Genomic DNA, 17,858 nt, shown 5'->3' with positions numbered 1-17,858 from the left:
ACAGGCATGCAGAGAATCGTCTTGGTGCGGTATCCAGTTGCCTTATCCACCTCGCGGTTGAAGCGCTCGTCGGCGTACGCATCGGAAATGTTTACTGTTTCACCTGACTGGGCCACAAATCCCGCAATACCCGCGCTAATCGGGATGGTGACAATATTGCCATCTTCAAAGTGGGCCTCCAGTGTGTCGTCCTTGACGAGGAAGATGCTGCAGCGGTCGCTCTCCGTGAGCGCCTTGGCGGTGTTCATGATGGAGTTGGCAAGCACGGCCTCGTCCAGGTTGTCACGGGCGAGCTGCGTCGCCATTGTCAGCATGGCCTCTGCCTTTTCCTTGTTCCATTTTATCCTCTCCGACTCGATGGCGTTGTATACGGCACATGCAGTAAATTGAAGTGTTTCCTTGATATGTTGTTGTTGCTTTTCTTCCGTGTTTCCCCATGCGCTTTCGACGCACCCCACCACATTACCGTCGTAGCTGAGTGGCAGGTAGAGCGTCCCGGCGATGTTGCACTCTATGCCCGTGGAGACCGCTTTGCCGAGTGGCGTTGTTTCGTCAATTGTCGCTGCCGTGCCGTAGACAGGGTCCTTTAAGAGGCTATCGGTCGGGTCCTTATAATACACAAGGGTTCTGGAGGAGTCAAGGCTGTTGCAGAGCACTTCATTTAGGCGCTGAAAGATATCTTTAAGGGGATTGCCAATAATAAGTGTACGCTCTATTAGCGCAGAAAAATCATTTTTCGGTCGCTGCGATTGAACTGTCGAAGGCCCCAAAGATGCAACGGTTTCGGCGAGAACTTCTTGCGGCGCCCGTAGCAACATTGCGGCAAATGCCTTCTTTTCGGAGACAGAAAGTGCTTTGTTGTTGCGTTGATAGCGTGCTAAGATGGACTCACTAATGGCAAAGGCCTCGCAAAGGTGGTTGGATTCATTTAACATCTCATGCTTGTTCGGGCTGAGACGGTGTTGGGAAAACATTTTGTTTTTGCCCTTGCTTTTTGATGGTTTTGCAGACTGCCTGTCTCACGTGAAGTAGTTCTTGTGTACACTACGAGGGGGAAGGAGAGAGTGAAAAAGAAAACATAAAAAAAAAGCGGATAAATACATGGTAACATTAACAAGAGCACGCCCTAAGAGCACTGAGACTCCGTAGCCGTGCACTCGGGCACAGCAAGTAGGAAAAGTATCGTGCCTGTGTGTGTGTGAATGTGCGTGAATGCAGGGGGCCTCATTGGAGGAATTATTCCGTACATGGCACAGAATAACACTGCAAGAAACAGGAGGAAAAAGAATACAGGCACAGCTTCGCAATAGAAGAAGCATCCCCGTATTTTATGAAAGTACAGGTGTTGTATTTACAATGCAAGGGCACCCACGCGGGGGGGCGCAAACAGAATATACCGTTGCTGTATGGTATGAGGAGAAAAAAAAACGAAAAAAAATTTGGGAGAGGGGTGTCAATTTGATATCAATAAGCACCGCACAGAGTTGTACTGCTTTGGTGTTGTTGTTTCTATGGTTTGGGAGTCTTCTTCACCGCCTTTTTCTTGATGACGCGCGTCGGCGACAAGTACGCCTCCGCTAGCAAGCGGTTGGCCTTCTCCAGACGGAAACAGCGGGCTCGATCTATAACGTCGTCGTACACCGATTTTCCGTACCGTGTTTCCGCCAGCAGCGTGGCGATTTCAACGTCGCTCATGCTGGACTGAACAAGGTACGTCTTTGGCTGGACCGTCACCCCGTCGGGATGGATGTGAGAGATGTAAGTTCCCTGATCCGTGCTCCGCCCCGCCTTGGCCCGCTCCAGGTTACGCAGCGCCTTGAAGTACAAGCTTTCACGGAAGCGATCGGATTCCATGAGCATCCTGTACTGCGTCGCCTCCGGCTCCGGTAGGTGGGTCTTTGCGGTGGCGAGCCCGCGGTACTGTGCAAAGAGACGCACAATGTCAAAGTGCTCCACATCGAAGGTGGCACAGTGAGACGCACAGTACTTCTCGAAGGAAGACGCATCCTCATCGGTGATGGGCCTAAACTTATCCCGCTCCTCCTCCGTGAGGGCGTCAAACTTCTGCGACAGATTTGCCCAGGAATCACCTGAGACAATCCGGTTGACCTCAAGCACCCGCGAGACTGCTGTGAAGAGGGCCTTCTGGGTCGGCGCGACGGCTCTCAGCATCTCCACAAAAGACGCAAAGTAGCGCATTTCCGGGAAGTACCAGGCTATCGGGAGCGCGCGCTCGGAGTTCGTCGTCTTCTTCGCGGTGCGGAGCTTCTTGGGCACCAGTTTTTCGCGCAGTTTTTCCTTCTGCTCCGACTTCAGCTGCGTCAGTGTATTCTTCGCCATGCGGGCGGTAAAGGTCTCGTCGCCCGCGCTCGCCACGTCATCGGAGCGAAACAGAAGTCGCATGAGTAAGTTGAAGTCGTTGAAAGACTTCTCGCTGTCGTGAGTCCTCAGAACCCCGATCTCATTTGCGCGTGCGTTGTAGCGCCGGCGCTCCCCACGAGTGAGTTCCCGCCATCGTTGTGAGACAACCCGCATATTCTCATGCCCGCGCCGCAGACTTTTAGCTGTGAGAATCCGCTCCTTCTCCTGTATTTCCTTCGCAAAGAGGGAGAAGCCGTTGATGGAGTGACGTGCCTGCGCCATACGCGCAGCCCGAAGCGACTGAGCATTGCCACTGAAAAAGCGGTACCGCCTCATCGCTACGGGGAGGCGAGAGTGGCACGCCGAATACCTTTGATTTGTGTTGTTGTTGTTGTTGTTGTTGCGGGAAGAGAAGAGAAGGGAAGGGGCGCAAAGGCAATCGGCGCATTCATCAAGCGCACGGGAGAAAGCGGACGAGCAGCAGCGTGTCAAGGCAGAAGCAGACGTGCAAGACCCACGCCATGGCGCACACTCGTACCAACGCGAACGAACAACAACAACAAAAAAAAAAAAGGAATGAAAGAAACTCATCCTGAAAACAAATTAAAAAGGAGGAATTAAAAGCAGAAAAAAGTAGAGGGGCGAATAGCGAACGATCACCCCACGCGGGTGCCGTCGTGCAATCCAAACACCTGCATCAGTGCAAAGTGCGCCCCGTACCACAACTGGCCTCCAAACGAGGCCCGCTCAAGAATCAACTCACGAGTACGGTACGACCGACGAAGGCCCAGCTTACCGTTAAAGGCAGGTAGACCAATCTTCATCCAGTACTTCACCTGTCCACCGGAGACTGTCGTTTGATAGCTAAAGACATACCACTTAAAGAAACGGTTATTGATGACGAGGGTTGTCACGGTTTTGCCACCATTCGCCTGTTTCCAACACGACTGCTCAAAAATAGAATGCAATAGCGACCTCAGGAGAAGCGATTGCGCCATAAATTTGCCACTGCTCCACAACCAAGAGAAGTAAGACAAGCTAGTGTCTTTGCCAGCCATCGGATATTCCTTCACCTCGTAGAAACAACTTGGGGCATGCAGTACCCGCGCCGTCTCTCCCAAGGGGCTCTCAAGGAGTGTCACGCAGTTCCAAAAGGTCAAGGTGGGACACGGGTTAGTTGTGCGCAGGCCGCTATCATAGCCCACGAGACCTACGTAGAGAGGAAGCCGATAGCGTGACAAAAAAGAACTTCCTTTTCGGTTGCGAAGCGCCAGTGAGGCTGAAAAGGCCACTAAAAATGAAAAATCAGCATACTTGTTGTTGATATCATCTAAACAGTGCTCCATAAGTCGCCATTCAACATTTGTTGGCGAGTACAGACGCCGTTGTACAAGGTAGAGCAGCGTGAAGAAGTCCTTCCGCCGTGCATTTTCCTCCTGATGAGCGGCCCTACTCACTCCTACTTGGCTAAAGAACATTCACACGCTGAGAGTACATTTAGTTGTGTATGCGTGTATGTGTGTGTGTGTGTGTGTGTTTGGTGCGAGATTAGAGGAGGGGAAGTGAACGATGCCAGGTGCACGCAGACGGGCACACACACGGGGAAGGAAGGAAGGAAGGAAGGAAAAGGGGTGGGAGAAGGATTCATGAGTGCTGGCGTTCAATTCAAAGGGAAAGAAATAGCGAAGTGATTTGTGATCAACATGCGTAGGAATCTCAGCGGGAGCCTTTAAGGAAACAGGCATGCCTTCGAAGCAAACTGAACGTTAAAACTAATAATAAGTCATTCCACAAGATCTACAACGCCCTGTTGAATTAAACTCTCAGCTTCTTCAAAGCCCAGCAGGATTTGTTTGCCCTTGTAGAGGTTAATAACCGCCCCGGAGATGGGGGAAACAAAGACATGGTTGACTAAGCCACGAACCTCCAGTTGCTGCGTCGAGGGAGGCCGCCATGTGAAGGCTCTAAGATCTAACGGAACAGCAAATGATGTCATGTACTCCACCATAACTTCGTTGTATTCCTGCAGAAAACTGGATTCACATGGCGCCAAAACATCCGACAAGGCATTGTCCCTTGCCTCCCACCACGCCCTTGTCATCTGTGATTGCCTCCACATCAAGTACGCCAGGAGGCAACGCTTGTCTCTCAAGTACTTTGCCCGGTAGTACTTCATGGAGCTGGCGTAGAACGGCTGAGACGGATCGGCGTACGGGTTACGGGAAATGGATTCCAGGTGACGGAAGGAGTCCGAGATGCCGTCCACGACGGCCCTCACTTTGCGCTCGTCAAACGGCACCATCGTGCCCCCACTTACCACAAGCGCCCGCAGCTCATTGATGAGCTCTGCGGAGGGATCAACGGCGTCCTCCATTGGCCAGCGGAGGCCACACCCCTTTTCTGCCCATGAAGCACCAACAGCAAGAAAGAGAGAAGAAAAAAAACACAAGGAAAAAGGACCTTTCGCGGAGGCAAAGGCCTACCGTCCACGGTCGACCCCCCAGCAGAAGGTCACGAAAAGCATTTTCTACAACAACAACAATAAAGTTAACCTTGAATTTATTCCTAAATATATAAAAAGAAAAAAACATCAACATCATCATCATAAACAAAAAAGAAAAAAGAAAATACTGTATATATATGTATATGTATGCATATATATATATACAAAAAGGCTGAACAAATAAGAGGCGTCGTAATATTTTTCTCTCGTTTACACCGTCGCCTCGCTGGCCCGCATGTTTTCTGAAGAGGCCCCACCACCAATACCCTTCCCCACTACGCCTTCTGGGTGTTTCGTTTTTTTTGTTGTTGTTGGGTTTCGCCATCATTCCTTTAGGATGCGTGGGGCGCAGGAAGTTACTCCCTTTTGTTTCCTTCTCTGAGGACGACAAGGGGGTGACGTGGCAAAAGCAACACCAATACTATCTTCAACGCACTGACTTGGGCTTCACCTGATGGCTCGGGGCGCTCTTGCCGCCGCCTGCACGGTCATGGTGGGCAGTCTCGTATTCCTCAGCAAGCAAATCAGCCTTGTCCTTCGGCGGGACGCGACCTTCGTCTTGCTTCGTGGGCATCGTTTGCGTTTTACTTTGGATGTGTAGCCTCTGTTCTTGTTCTTGTCTCAGGCTGTGGCTTTTTTTTGTTTTCGTTTTTTAAATTATTTTAACGTTTTCCTCTAAGTGACGTGAATTTATTTGAATACTCGATGGATTCTTCACTTCTGTCGTGCCGAAAAGAAAGAAATAGAGGCAAGAGAACAATAAGAAGAGTCGGCCCATACATATGCGTGCACACACGGGCACATCCCCACATTCCACTACGAGAGAGAGAGAGAGAGAAAGAGAAAGAAAAACTGGTCTCACTGTTAGTCGTTTGCAACCTTCGCCGCAGCCATGTGCTTTAGACGCCTTGCTGTGAGGTGCCGCGTCTGGGAGGGGTCAAACCCCTCCGCCGCAGACTCTGGCAATGCCCAGCGTGGGGTGGGGCGCAAGTAGGCGTCCGCCGTGATTTGTTTGGAGAGGGCAGGGTCAATGACCATGGCGTGGAACTTCCCAAAGTCGATCCAGGTGTGCCAGTTGCCGTCAATTTTAAACCTTTTCTCCGCCAACAGGACGCAACCGGAGTGTTCGTGCAGCGAGGCCACTTCGTACGCCTTCCCGTCAAAGATCACTTCACACAAGCGCCTCCCATACGCCTTTAGCTGCTCCCATGACGGGACATTTTTAATCCGAAGTATACTTCGACTGTTTCCTGAAAATGCCGGCGTAAGACGCTTAAGTTCAACAAAGTTTGGTCGACCGGTTTCAAACAGAGTTTTGTACTCTAATAGGTTTTCCTCGCTCATGTTGAACCCATTGATCATCGTTAAACGAAAGACGGTCCTTTCCTTTCTCTCACTCATGTGGACCATGCTCTGTTGAAAGCGTTCCCAGTAGTCGGGGAACACTGGCCGATCCAAGAGTTTCATTGTTTCCCTGTTAGGGGCATCTACACTGAGGTATAACTGCGTGACGGGCGTTAACTCCCTCAAAGCATCAGGGAATTGACCATTGTTGACGAGAAACGTAGACAGCCCCCTTTCGTGCAACAGATGCAGAAATGTGTTCACATACGGATACAACACACTCTCACCGACGAGAGAAAGTGCACAGTGCTTTGGGTTCATCGCCTCTTCCAATGCCTTCTCTGTGACGCCCGGCATGCCTCGTACGCCTTGTATCAACGCTCTATGACTTGACAGCATGCCATCAACGACAGTCTGTGGGTCATCCACCTGCCACTTCCACTCCGTTGCCGTGGGATTTGTATTTAGGCGCCAACAAAAGACGCATTTGTTTGCACACGCCATGCTTGGCGTGGCCTCCATGCACTGATGGGATTGAATTCCATACATGGTCCACTTGTAACACCCACCTCTACCACGCATCATGGACTTTTGCCAACGACAGAGCTTCACCGCGCTGTGGGTCCCCACCAGAGCATACATGGATTCCAGCGTGGCGCGGCGCTTCTCCGACAGCATTGGCCGCCCAGCTGTGCGTTCAATGAGTTTCATTGCTATATCCACTACAGACAATGGTGAAGAAGAATAAGCACAGCAATAAAAATGTGTTTGCTGTTGTTTCCCTCTTCCTTCCATCGCCTTCAGGCTGTGGGATAGAGATGGTACCCACATGTTGTTGGGCCGCGTTTTTGACGTACGGCTGACCAGACGGCCCTCGCCGCCACACCACAGCAGGCACCAGCCACTCCCCCTCTCACTGGCACGGAGGCAGACCGACAGACAGACGTAGCAAGAGACGTTCACCACCGGCATCAAATTGCAAGCACTGAAAGCGCTGCAAAGTAGTCCAGTGAAGTAGCGACACAGCGATAAGAGAAAAACAACAAGACGCCTAAGCAGATAGATACAGGCAGCGCAGGGAGAGCAGGAAGTCGACCTGTGCACAAAATCAATGAGGCTAAGGTGACTACGAGACCTAAACAAACAGCTAGGGTGGACGCCATACATGGCATAAATGCGTATAGAGCTGCCCTCGCACTCAGTACGCTATAAAATATAAAGTCACCCAGGCCCAACTTAAACGGACTGCGGTTCAATGCGGAATACAAGAGAGACGCCGATGCCAATTTAGAGTTTCTTTCTGCAGTGACGCTGTTCTCGCTGTCGGTTCTGCTCGAATCGTCACTTCTTCGCGCCTCCTCGCCTGTGAGGTCCCCTGAGGGCCTGGGTGCGTGCTCCAGCTCATTCGCAGTGTGAGTGCTGTACACAAAACCAGGGATAGGCTGTTTGCGTTTATCTGCAATTTGAATCAGCATTTTAAGCGGCCCGCGTGGGCTTAGCACGGCAACCACGTCGTATAATGCGACAAACACGAGTATCGCCCACGTGGTCCATTCAGGGAGAAACGTCATTGTCCAGCCCGTGAGAACTGACAATACCACCAGGTACGCCTGCGTGAGGACGGGGTGTGCGTAGTAAAAAATAGATATGAGCCCCACAACCCCAACGTTCCAAAGCAGAAACGTGCATGTAACAAAATCGTAGGGTATCTGAAACCGTGTACAAAAAAGATCCAGCCAAATCCACAACATCGAGGAAAGCGCAGAAGCGGCTGAAAGCAACAACAACGCAAATAGAACCTTCTCACAGTGATAGGTGTAGAGCAACACTATGAGAAACGTCATAACAGTGAGAATGGCAACAACAATCAAGGCATTCAACAAGGAAGAGCCAAGCTTGCCCTTGATGGTGTCATGCGTGTCCTCATCCATGACAACAAAGAAGGCTGGCATTTGCTCTCGGAAAAGAAACGGCGACAGATTCAGCGCACTCCATGAAACCAGAAGTATGCATACAAGCACAGGCACAAGCAACGCCCCAATGCGCCTTCCTAAGAGCGTCGCCACTCCATCTAGCGGCATCCGCTGCTGCAACTCGGGCAAAACCATGACTCAACCGGCAGCAAATGAAGAGGAAAGGAGGGGCAAAGGAAGGATGAAAGGAACCGTCACCAGCAAAGAACCATGAAACACATATGCACGATAGAAACACGCAACGGCCCAACAAGCACACATACACTAAATACAAAACAAGCTCAAGATAAGAAAATTAAAAAGGAAAAAAAAAATTAACAAAAAAAAAGGAAAAAGACGGTATCCACGTGTGTCTTTTTTTTATATACCCTTCCTTCTTATTCTTATTTTCCTGCTTTTGCTTTTGCCCCGGCAAGATGAGGAAAGCTTCGGCTGGGATGCACGCGACGAGGCATGCGCACTTTAGAGGAAGCACGAGAGGGGGCACCCGGGTTATCTACCGCACACACGCACCCCGCCCCTTTTCCGTTTCCCCTCCTCTTCCCTCCCCTGGCTTCGCTCAAATGCCTTCCGCAACAACGCACCTTCGGAGGGGAAGGCAGCGACGGGCAAAACGCAAAAAGACAGGCGCAGTGAGCGTCATCGGAGAAAACGTCACACGTTTCTTAGCTCTCAATCAACGACTACTCCTTCCCTCGTCCGCTCCCTCGCTTGATTTTAATGTTCCTCCTCCTCTCCCTTATCAGCTACGACGGCGCCCGAAGACACACACATACACACTAAATACAAAACATCAATTGAGAATTGAAAAAAAAAAAACACAGACGCACATAAATGCGTTCATTTGACTGCGTTGAACACGATGAGAGTGACTATGTCACAAGTGGGCCCGGGGGCTTAAACCGGAAGTACGTGTGCAAAGGATTGATCATTCCCACGGCGAACGCCACTATCGTCACCAATGTAATCAGGCAAAATGGTCTTATGGTTTCGTTTTCTTGGAATGGGATTTGGACGTTCATGGTGAACAGACCTGGAATAACTCCAATTGGCATCGTTATCAAAGCCATTTGTGTCATGACGTTGCTCACGAAATCCATGTAGTAGCAGTGCTGAAACAACCGCATACACACACCACTTACAAGGCTCATACTTGACAGATTGAGAACATCACGACCCTTTCGAAGGCGCTCAATGGAAAGCAGTAGACCAGACAGCAGCCTCTGATAACGGCTAGCCGCACTGGGGTCCGCCGTAATAAAAATGTGGCGCATCACTGGCAACATTAACTGCTGAATAAGCCGTTCCTTTGCCAAAAATGATGCTTGCACTCGAGACAGCCTGTGACGCAGATTCTGAATACGTTGCATTAAATCCATGTGATCGCATCGGGAAGGTTGAATCTGAAGCACCAACTCATTTACATTGTCCACATCAACAAGTAAAGAAGATGGTTCCTTCTGGTATTCCTTTACAAAAACACTGACAAGGGCACACACAGATACCGACACGGGCTCCGCATACGAAGTTGGGGAGGCTAAGACGGACTCCATCTGGGCCCGCAACTCCTCGCCCCCCGCAAGCGGCTTACGCAGAATCGTGAGCAAGACTTGTTCAAACGCAATCATGCAGACCCTCACAGGCGCATACTCCTCATCACCCAAGGAAGTTGTATTATCGTGCCTGGCATCAGCATTGATGCTTACATACCCACATGATGGGAATATTTCTGCGCCCTCACTGCCTGTTGTTCCATTCCTCACATCCTCTATCGTCGAGGAATGAATAGGAAAAAAATTTAGCACCTTGTCAATGGCCGCATCGTCGTCGCATTCAAGTTCAACCCAAGCAAAGTCAACGGGCTGCACTTTTTTACCAGCCATGTCCGTGCTGCCGTCCACCGTATCATACAATTCCGCTATAGATGGAATTATCAACTCCTTGTGTGACTTGGGGACAAATGGAAGCGTCTGTAACACGTTTAGAGCCGCTGCAAGTTCATTTATGTTGTACGTTTGCGTTGGCCCCGACACCCCGTCCCTTCGGACGAGAAGCCGAACTTTCCCTGCAGCTGTGAGAGTTCCCATGTGTTGCATTTCATCAGTCTTTGCCGGAACACGAGAGAGGAGCGAAGCAGAACAACGACAGCAAAGAAGGAAGTGGTTTGAACGAAGATGAACAGCGAAGTTAGGCAGCAGAGGAAGTTGCTCTGCCACGCAATAAGTGGGAGTGAAGGGGGGTCAACACCAGAAACAAAATAAGCAAAAACAAGAAAAGGAAAAATGCAAAGCAAAGATGTAAAAGAATAGTAAAGTCAAATGACGCAACATCGACTTTGGCATTCACCCACTGCTCCTGCTCCATTGCTCTTCTGCTCGGAGTCAACGCCATCCGGCATGCACACGGATGCAGTTCCGCGTAGAAGTTAGTGATGCCGTAGCTGTTTTCACGTGCAAAGGTCCCTCAAGCTGAGTTCCACCATACCACGCCTCACCGGCCCGAAACTCCCGACTTCGACTCGTGAATTTTGGATGGTTTAATATTTCCGCTCTAACTATAGCTGCCCGCTGTGCGCGCGGGAGCGTCGCAAGGTACGGGTTGCCAACCTCCCTCGACCCGCGTTCCCGCCGCAAGACGCGCGAGGAAACACCAGGGTGAGGGCAGCCGGACTCTTGTGCCTCCTGTGCACCTGCCACTTCTCCCTTCAAATCCCAACAGAGTGCGGAGTCAATTTCAGGCCGGCCAGTAGAATTATCTATTCGCTGGTGATAGTAGTTCACCTCCGCTACGTCGGCTTTTCTCTCAAACCTCGAGTTGTCTGCCCCACGCAAGTGTTTCGTGGGCCTTGCGTCCTCGGCGAGCGTAAAAGCTCCGTGACGAAAAGGTAAAAAATCAGCATCTCCCGCGCGCCGAGCTGACGCCTTTTTTTTCTCTAACGCCACCGATTTTTGGGTCTTCGCGGATTCAAAGGGGGGTGGGTTCCCTTTGAAGCCCACCTTGCTGCGCTGGATCAGCCATTGGAGACGGTTCAGCGCCTTCTCTTGGTCTACGGTTTCTTTTTTTGTCATTGGGTTTCAGGCAAAGCGCCAATTCCTCATTGCAAAGAAATGAGACGCACACAAAGTAGTTGGAGGGAGAGAAAGAAATGAATAATTGAATAAAAGAAAGGCAAAGCCCCAAAGAGTCAGCGAGAAGTGCAGCAATGAACGTCAAGAATGATGCGCAGAAATACAAGTCATGCGTGTATGCACGCAGGCGCGTATACTCTCTTCAAGACAAGCGAACTGCGACGGAAGAGGCGTGTAAAAAAAAAAAACAACAACTCAAACATTACAGTGAGCACCAAGGAGAGAAAATGTTAAAAAGGAGAAGGCGAGGAAGGCAGCGCGGCAACAAAAACAACAACAAGAGCAACAACAAATCACTCGCCACTCCCCGAAGCGGCCACGCTAAAAGCAAACAAAGTTATAGCTGAAGAAAAACAGGGGAGCTCAAGATGACACGCTGCCATCCACGCGGACCCACACATTTGTCAAGCTTCTTTTTTTTATTTTATATTTTCCACAAAATTTCTACAAAAATAAACATAAAAATAAAAAAAAGACAAGACAAAAGAAGGAAGCAAGCGGGGGGACCAAACGCTTGGCTTCTCGCGCTTCAAGCATTGTGGATCTCAGTAAAGCAGCCATCACAGACTCGTTCTGGTTCTGTGTAGAGCGACTCTGGAATGGCACAGGTTTTAGACGAACAGGAGTTGCAGAAAACATTCCCGCACTTCCGACAGTGATGTCGCCGCCTCCAAAATCCAAAGTATGCGCCACATCCCTTGCACGCGCTAACTGTCGAGTCATCCACCCACTCCACCTTGTGAACCCAAAAACGCGCTACGTCCGTCGTTGTGAGAGTCTCAAAAACGACTTTCTCAAAGAAAGGGTGCCTTTTAACTTCCTCCATCCCAGGACGCTGAACGGGGTTTTTTACGAGAAGCTTTGATATCAAATCCTTCGCATCACTATCCAAGTCTTCAGGGTAGTGAGGCTCTTTTTCTAGTATGCCTTTTATAAGAAGATACTCTGTTGGCTCCTCAAAGGGACGCTTTCCCACCAACATATGATATAATACACAGCCACACGCCCAGTAGTCAGAGGCAGTACAGGTATAATTATCCTGCAACAGCTCAGGTGACATATAATGCGTCGTACCACAAAACGTCTGGGCACGACCTTTACTGCCGTGCTCTCCCTCTGGACGCTCATCCACAGATTGGCATACTACGGCTGTACCAAAATCAATAAGTTTAATATGTTTGCTGCTTGTGAGCATAATATTTTCCGGTTTGATATCCCGATGTAAAATTGTAATTGGCTTCAAAGGTGCATTGGGAACAATTGGCAGACTCCGTTTAGGTGCATAATGCAAGTACCAAACGGCAGAAAAAAGCTCTGCCAAGGCGTAGCGTGCGGCCTCAAGGGGTATCTTCTGACGCGACGTAATGGCGTGAAGGAGCTCCCCTCCCTCGCAGAGCTCAGTCACATACATGAGATCATCCGGCGTTTGCATCGAGGCGTGAAAACGCACTATGTTCGGGTGGTTGCACATAAGAAGCATGTGCGTTTCCCTTCGCGCCACCTCAGCCATGCGATTCCTCTCCTCATCCGAGGGGGCGGTGAGGATTTTTCGCTTGGAAATAAGCTTGACAGCGTAACGCACCCCAGTCGGGACGTAGCGCGCGACCAAAACTTTGCTGAAGGCCCCGGAGCCCAACGTCGTCTCGAACTCAAATTCATCCGGATACATTCGCGTCGTCGACATGGTTGAATCGGACAACTGAAAGAGGCAGCCGCCGACGAAGAAAAACAAACAATGAACAGGTACCTCCTGCTTGAAACCCTACTGCAGAGAAAATAAGGCGAATAGAGGGGGATGGCTACGAAAAGAAAAAGGGGAAGAAAAGAAAGGCCAAGAGGATCAAACAACAATGAAGTCTTACGCCCACCAGCCCGGGCGGCCCACAGCAACCAACTTGGAGCAAAGAAAGATGGAGAGGGGACCAGGACACACACACACACCCACACTCATGCACACATGACAAATCAGGATTTGCGCAAGTGCACTCTGTACACTATAGGTCTCACTTCGGGGACAATGCTGGAATAGTGCGGGGAGCCCAGTGACGAAAATAGTCACTTTGGAGTCGCAAGCGGAAACAAAATTGGTTTCTACTGTTAACTGAACAGGCATTGGCGTCCTTCGTTCCCATTATCGCCGAGAAGCAATTTGATATCTGCAATCCCTCCTAGTGTGTGCGTGCAGTTCAAAGAAATCCCGCCCCAATCCCACACTCCTCAAGAAAGAAGAGCAAAGTAATTTTTTTTTACCAGTAGTCATCTGTTCTATTTGGCACGTGCGTCCTGCACACGCGTGCATGTCAGTAAGTCTAATTTGCGAGGCTCTGTCACCTCTCTCATAAAGATCGTTTTGTTGTTCTTACATCCGCTGGCCGCCGCTCCAGGTAATTCTCTGCTACCTGCAGACCGAAGTCAGGCAGAAGTCTCTCCGCTGATTCACGGCGTTGCTTCAGCTTCGTCCCTGTCTCTATTAGAAGCGACAGAACGCGTTTCCTCATAGCCGTTCTCCAAACTACGAGAGTCCGCTTGCATTCTTGCCTCCCACTCTTCAATTGCGGCCTTATCTCTACGCTCATTTCCAACGCGTTGCCCAACTCGTTTGGCTTTTACTGCAATGTTCTTGAAGTAGTCTAGAACAACTTCATCCCGTAGCCATTGTTTGTACTGCTGGTAGCATGCCTCGGAGGTGATTTTTTTAATAGATCGCTCTGTCGAATAAGTGAGTTCATGAAGGCAAAAGGCCAAATTACGCGCCATCTGACGCCTTCGTTTACCGCGCTCGGAATAAGGCTCAAAGCGCTGACACAATCGGTCAATGAGGGACTCCGTCGGCTTGTCCCCTTCTACCCGTTCAAGCAGGGATCGCACGGCCAGTTGAAATCGATCAGGCGGTATAGACTGGCTCAGTTGCGCAACAAGTGGAGGAATCAAATTTCCCGTCTTTTCCTTTTCCTTCATGGCCAGGTTCTGAACAAATAGTAAGGCATTGTTAGCAATTGTCTCATCTGGATCCGCGACGAGTTTCACAATAGTATACAAATGATCCCTGATACGCAGCATCTCACCAAGGACGAGGTGAGAACACACTTGGATTGTCACGGCTCGAACCCGCAAGTCATCATCGGCAAGCAGTTTAAAAAATCCGGTCGTGGGTACTTTCAGGTACGGGGCAAGCAGATTTGGATGGACGCAAGCCAAATCACCCAAGGCGATCACAGCATTCGTCTTTACCACCCAGGACTCACGTTTTTCAGAGACGATCGCAAAGAGCAGATCCAGGTTTTGTTCACAGAACCCATCACTTACAACCATCAATTCAGACAGCGCCATCACGGCACATACTCGCTCCAGTGGCTTCTCCTCAAAACGCTCAGGTTTTTCCTGACAAGCCTTAACAACATACTTGGAATATCGATGCCACACGGATCCCTCTGACATAATGGCAATCTTGCGCCGCTGCGCCAGCTCCTGAATAGCATGTCTCTTGTATTCATGAGACCCCAATCCAAGTTCTTTGTGCATAACGTCCGCATTGGCACTACTGGTGATGTCGCTTAATGGCTTCTGGGCCATGGCCTCTGCATCGAGTCGTTTTAGTTGTTGTCGCTCCGCACAATCAACAGCGACGAGTTGTTTCAGAGCGGTTCGCCCCAATAAAAAGAACAGTTGCGTCAGACTGTTTGAATCGGTTTCAATTCGGCGAACAACATAATCCAAGACATAATTATATATTAGCACAGGGGATTCGCATAGGCTGTGAACGGCGTTCACCGCCGCATCCGCGAGAATCAGCCACGAGGATGGTGTCGAGGTGCGTCGACAAAGATGAATCACTAGTTGTTGCAATGTAACATTTTCACTTGGTTCAATCTTCACAGGTATCGGTTGATAATGTGGGTTTTGGTATTCACTCGCCAAAGCCGTTAAGCAATACGCGAGGAGGACATTGTCTCTTACGACATCTGAGCGCAAAAACTCCACAATACTCTCTTTTCTTGCAGAAAGCTCTCGCCAATCATGCTTGCATAAAAGGCCAAATAGCCGCATAGCTGTGCGTCTATCCGTAATTGAGACATCATGATCCAGTGACCCTTCTGCAATACCCCATACGGCATCCATAAATTGACCTGATATTAGCCGAGAAAAGGAGGGATTGCATTTCATTAACCCAAAAATGCGATCAACGGCACTGACATCACCTTCTGTGGCCCCACGCAAAAACCCAATCAACTTGTGGGCACTTGCCGTATTTCGCACCAAAGATGAGGTTGAGGTTCTCGCATATGCAGTAAACACGACCTCTAGAAAGGCATCACGTACGGCGCATTGTATTTTAATTTCACCTTCAAATATCATAACTAACACACGAAGAAATGCCTTCTCTGAACCCTCAATGCGATACTCGTTACATGCAACAACAAGCTTAATGGCCTCTATAGCATCGCGTTCTGTGCGACTATCCAACAATGTTGTTGCGTGCTCCAAGGCTTTCTTGATCAATTCAGCAAATTCAAGGGCTTTTTCGTAAAAAATCACTCGATTTAACATGGAACTCTGCTCTTCAGACAACTGAATAACATTTGTTGTGTTTGCTTCTGAATCACGAATGAAGTCGTTTGTTTGAGCCTCAACAGGACGGCATGTACTTTTCAATTCAGCCAATCCTTTTCTATACACATCATCCGAGTCAAACATCTTTGCTGCGGTTATTTTAGATTCCTCCAGCTTATCACGAACAAGGGAGGAATTCAAAACATGTCCAAACCAGTTTTTTCGCAAAATACAAGCAATGACCTGAAGTGCGGAATCTCTGACAAGATAATTTCGATCTTCCAATCGCCCGAGGATGGCATTTGTTACTGCAAGGTGAAAACGTTTTGGAACTGCTCGGATTTCTACCAGTCGTTCCCACATATGAATCGTGTGGTTACGAACAAATGGATTACAGTCCATTATGCGGAATAATATTTCACTTAGGTATTTGTCCTTTGTTTCTTCCGCATTCTCTGTACTAGACATCGGTCCAGTATACTTTTGAATAACCATCTCTGTTATGCAGGTTATCACCGATTTTCGTATCTCGTAACTTTCGCTATGAATGGTTTGAACAATTACATCGGCCATCCGAGCAGTGACACTTACACAACGTTTTGCAACCTCGCTGAAAAACAGTGCCATGTTTTTGCTGCTCCAGCATCACCGGAAACATCATGAAGTGCGGCAACAGCCATTCCTTCAATGAGTGCGATGACGATATTATTTGTGGAATCGTTTGAAATATCCCCACTCTCTGCTTCTGAAACAAAACGTGTGAGAAACTGGGCTGCAGACTCTGTTTTTAAGGCCAATTCAATCAATGGCACAATAAAATCGCATGGAGCAACGGATCCTTGAGCCACTATGTGACCAGAGACTCTGAGTAGAAGAACTGCAAGGGCACCTGAAACGGGCTGAGCATCATTTTGAACATTCGCTTTTTGAGTTATCATATGAAGCACCATACGAAGCATTAGGTTTAGCATGTTTTCCTCCATGTGAATTCCCCACATCGTTAATAAATCCGGTGAACAAACATCGATTAAGGCAGTGAGTGCGAGCTCACGGCCGTCTTGATCTACACCACTGCAATCTTCACCAATACCAGTATCCTGTTCATTTTTTGCACGTTTTCGCTTGCGTGCACTCCGCTGCGAGGAGTAAGAAAGATTTTCATCATCCTCAAGTATCGGCGCCGAAGATAAAAGTATATTACACAAAATAAATACGTACATTTTCACAGTGGAGCGTAAGCAAACTAATAGGGCTTCATTTACGCCACCGTTGGCTTTTTTGCGAAAATAGGCCAGAGAAATTTGTAGAAGCTTTTTTAAGCGTTCAGAGACTTCATGACAAATCTTATGCCTAGCCTGCTTTGTGACAGGTTGATTGGTCTCGGGACTCTCAATTGCCTTTATGTACGAAAAGAGAGCCGTGAATAGTTCCGGTTTTGAAAAGAGTGATGTGGGAGATTTTTCTCTATGGAGGCAATCAAAAAGCCTTGCCAAATCATCCACCTGTTGTCTCGGGTGAACGTCAAATTCGCATGGTTCACTAACATGATACTGGGTCGGCCCGGTTTTCTCTAGATCCTCCAAATCGCGGGCGTGGGACGGAACAAAAAACTCAAGCACGTCCGTCATCTGCTTTGTCCCCTTTCGCGCTAAGCCTTTTTTTTGTTGTTGTTATTTTTCCCTCGATGGAATTGTTCTCCACAGTGATAATAATAATGCACAATAAATACAAAAGGAAAAGGTAAGCGGAACGTAAAGGGCCAAAATAATAATAATAATAACAATAATAATAACAATAATAATAATATAGACATCCACGCGCAAATAGAAATGAAAGTGCGATGCACCCATGGACTCCTATCACCCCAGCATCATAAATAAATGAATCACACCCCTTCGTACGCGGCAAAGCCGAGCAACCCCTTGCAAAATCAACGACAAAAAAAAAACGAATGAAATCAAATTAAAAAAAAACAACAAGAAAAAACCAAACAAGTAA

The 17,858-nt window shown here is 48.9% G+C and overlaps 11 protein-coding genes across 11 annotated transcripts, besides 12 other annotated features; all 11 read right to left on the bottom strand.

Moving 5' to 3' along the window:
* Positions 1–2: 2 nt before the first annotated feature.
* Positions 3–974, bottom strand: Tco025E_06037 (putative cAMP specific phosphodiesterase; the record flags this gene model as incomplete). Its single annotated transcript, XM_029372926.1, has 1 exon — positions 3–974. A coding segment is annotated over one exon (972 nt), but the record flags the coding sequence as incomplete, so codon positions are not given.
* A 535-nt stretch (positions 975–1,509) lies between these two features.
* Positions 1,510–2,643, bottom strand: Tco025E_06036 (uncharacterized protein; the record flags this gene model as incomplete). Its single annotated transcript, XM_029372925.1, has 1 exon — positions 1,510–2,643. The coding sequence occupies one exon, from the start codon at positions 2,641–2,643 to the stop codon at positions 1,510–1,512; it is 1,134 nt and encodes a 377-aa protein (XP_029226949.1).
* A 95-nt stretch (positions 2,644–2,738) lies between these two features.
* Positions 2,739–2,764: a microsatellite.
* A 253-nt stretch (positions 2,765–3,017) lies between these two features.
* On the bottom strand, positions 3,018–3,839 carry Tco025E_06035 (uncharacterized protein; the record flags this gene model as incomplete). The annotated part of the gene is made up of 1 exon (XM_029372924.1): positions 3,018–3,839. The coding sequence occupies one exon, from the start codon at positions 3,837–3,839 to the stop codon at positions 3,018–3,020; it is 822 nt and encodes a 273-aa protein (XP_029226948.1).
* Positions 3,840–3,863: 24 nt separating this feature from the next.
* Positions 3,864–3,904: a microsatellite.
* Positions 3,905–3,963: 59 nt separating this feature from the next.
* Positions 3,964–3,987: a microsatellite.
* Positions 3,988–4,144: 157 nt separating this feature from the next.
* Tco025E_06034 (GINS complex subunit 1) lies at positions 4,145–4,735 on the bottom strand (the record flags this gene model as incomplete). The annotated part of the gene is made up of 1 exon (XM_029372923.1): positions 4,145–4,735. One exon carries the CDS (start codon positions 4,733–4,735, stop codon positions 4,145–4,147), a length of 591 nt encoding a protein of 196 aa, XP_029226947.1.
* A 259-nt stretch (positions 4,736–4,994) lies between these two features.
* Positions 4,995–5,028: a microsatellite.
* A 441-nt stretch (positions 5,029–5,469) lies between these two features.
* Positions 5,470–5,517: a sequence feature (A-rich).
* Positions 5,518–5,684: 167 nt separating this feature from the next.
* Positions 5,685–5,716: a microsatellite.
* A 12-nt stretch (positions 5,717–5,728) lies between these two features.
* On the bottom strand, positions 5,729–7,180 carry Tco025E_06033 (putative radical SAM domain protein; the record flags this gene model as incomplete). Its single annotated transcript, XM_029372922.1, has 1 exon — positions 5,729–7,180. One exon carries the CDS (start codon positions 7,178–7,180, stop codon positions 5,729–5,731), a length of 1,452 nt encoding a protein of 483 aa, XP_029226946.1.
* Tco025E_06032 (presenilin-like aspartic peptidase) lies at positions 7,180–8,316 on the bottom strand (the record flags this gene model as incomplete). Its single annotated transcript, XM_029372921.1, has 1 exon — positions 7,180–8,316. The coding sequence occupies one exon, from the start codon at positions 8,314–8,316 to the stop codon at positions 7,180–7,182; it is 1,137 nt and encodes a 378-aa protein (XP_029226945.1).
* Positions 8,317–8,469: 153 nt separating this feature from the next.
* Positions 8,470–8,516: a microsatellite.
* A 537-nt stretch (positions 8,517–9,053) lies between these two features.
* Positions 9,054–10,277, bottom strand: Tco025E_06031 (putative zinc transporter; the record flags this gene model as incomplete). The annotated part of the gene is made up of 1 exon (XM_029372920.1): positions 9,054–10,277. One exon carries the CDS (start codon positions 10,275–10,277, stop codon positions 9,054–9,056), a length of 1,224 nt encoding a protein of 407 aa, XP_029226944.1.
* Positions 10,278–10,562: 285 nt separating this feature from the next.
* Positions 10,563–11,249, bottom strand: Tco025E_06030 (uncharacterized protein; the record flags this gene model as incomplete). Its single annotated transcript, XM_029372919.1, has 1 exon — positions 10,563–11,249. One exon carries the CDS (start codon positions 11,247–11,249, stop codon positions 10,563–10,565), a length of 687 nt encoding a protein of 228 aa, XP_029226943.1.
* A 322-nt stretch (positions 11,250–11,571) lies between these two features.
* Positions 11,572–11,601: a microsatellite.
* Positions 11,602–11,757: 156 nt separating this feature from the next.
* Positions 11,758–11,798: a microsatellite.
* Positions 11,799–11,838: 40 nt separating this feature from the next.
* Positions 11,839–12,978, bottom strand: Tco025E_06029 (putative protein kinase; the record flags this gene model as incomplete). The annotated part of the gene is made up of 1 exon (XM_029372918.1): positions 11,839–12,978. The coding sequence occupies one exon, from the start codon at positions 12,976–12,978 to the stop codon at positions 11,839–11,841; it is 1,140 nt and encodes a 379-aa protein (XP_029226942.1).
* Positions 12,979–13,236: 258 nt separating this feature from the next.
* Positions 13,237–13,267: a microsatellite.
* A 478-nt stretch (positions 13,268–13,745) lies between these two features.
* Positions 13,746–16,433, bottom strand: Tco025E_06028 (putative condensin subunit 1; the record flags this gene model as incomplete). Its single annotated transcript, XM_029372917.1, has 1 exon — positions 13,746–16,433. The coding sequence occupies one exon, from the start codon at positions 16,431–16,433 to the stop codon at positions 13,746–13,748; it is 2,688 nt and encodes an 895-aa protein (XP_029226941.1).
* Positions 16,434–16,447: 14 nt separating this feature from the next.
* On the bottom strand, positions 16,448–17,488 carry Tco025E_06027 (condensin subunit 1; the record flags this gene model as incomplete). The annotated part of the gene is made up of 1 exon (XM_029372916.1): positions 16,448–17,488. One exon carries the CDS (start codon positions 17,486–17,488, stop codon positions 16,448–16,450), a length of 1,041 nt encoding a protein of 346 aa, XP_029226940.1.
* A 135-nt stretch (positions 17,489–17,623) lies between these two features.
* Positions 17,624–17,666: a microsatellite.
* A 132-nt stretch (positions 17,667–17,798) lies between these two features.
* Positions 17,799–17,858: part of a microsatellite that runs on past the window's edge.

This window comes from Trypanosoma conorhini (genome assembly GCF_003719485.1).
Source record: "Trypanosoma conorhini strain 025E chromosome Unknown Tco_14.4_contig_00384, whole genome shotgun sequence".
NCBI classification, from domain to species: Eukaryota; Euglenozoa; class Kinetoplastea; order Trypanosomatida; family Trypanosomatidae; genus Trypanosoma; species Trypanosoma conorhini.
The sequence above is the reverse complement of the archived record's forward strand: the minus strand, read 5'-3'. Positions and strand labels throughout refer to the sequence as shown.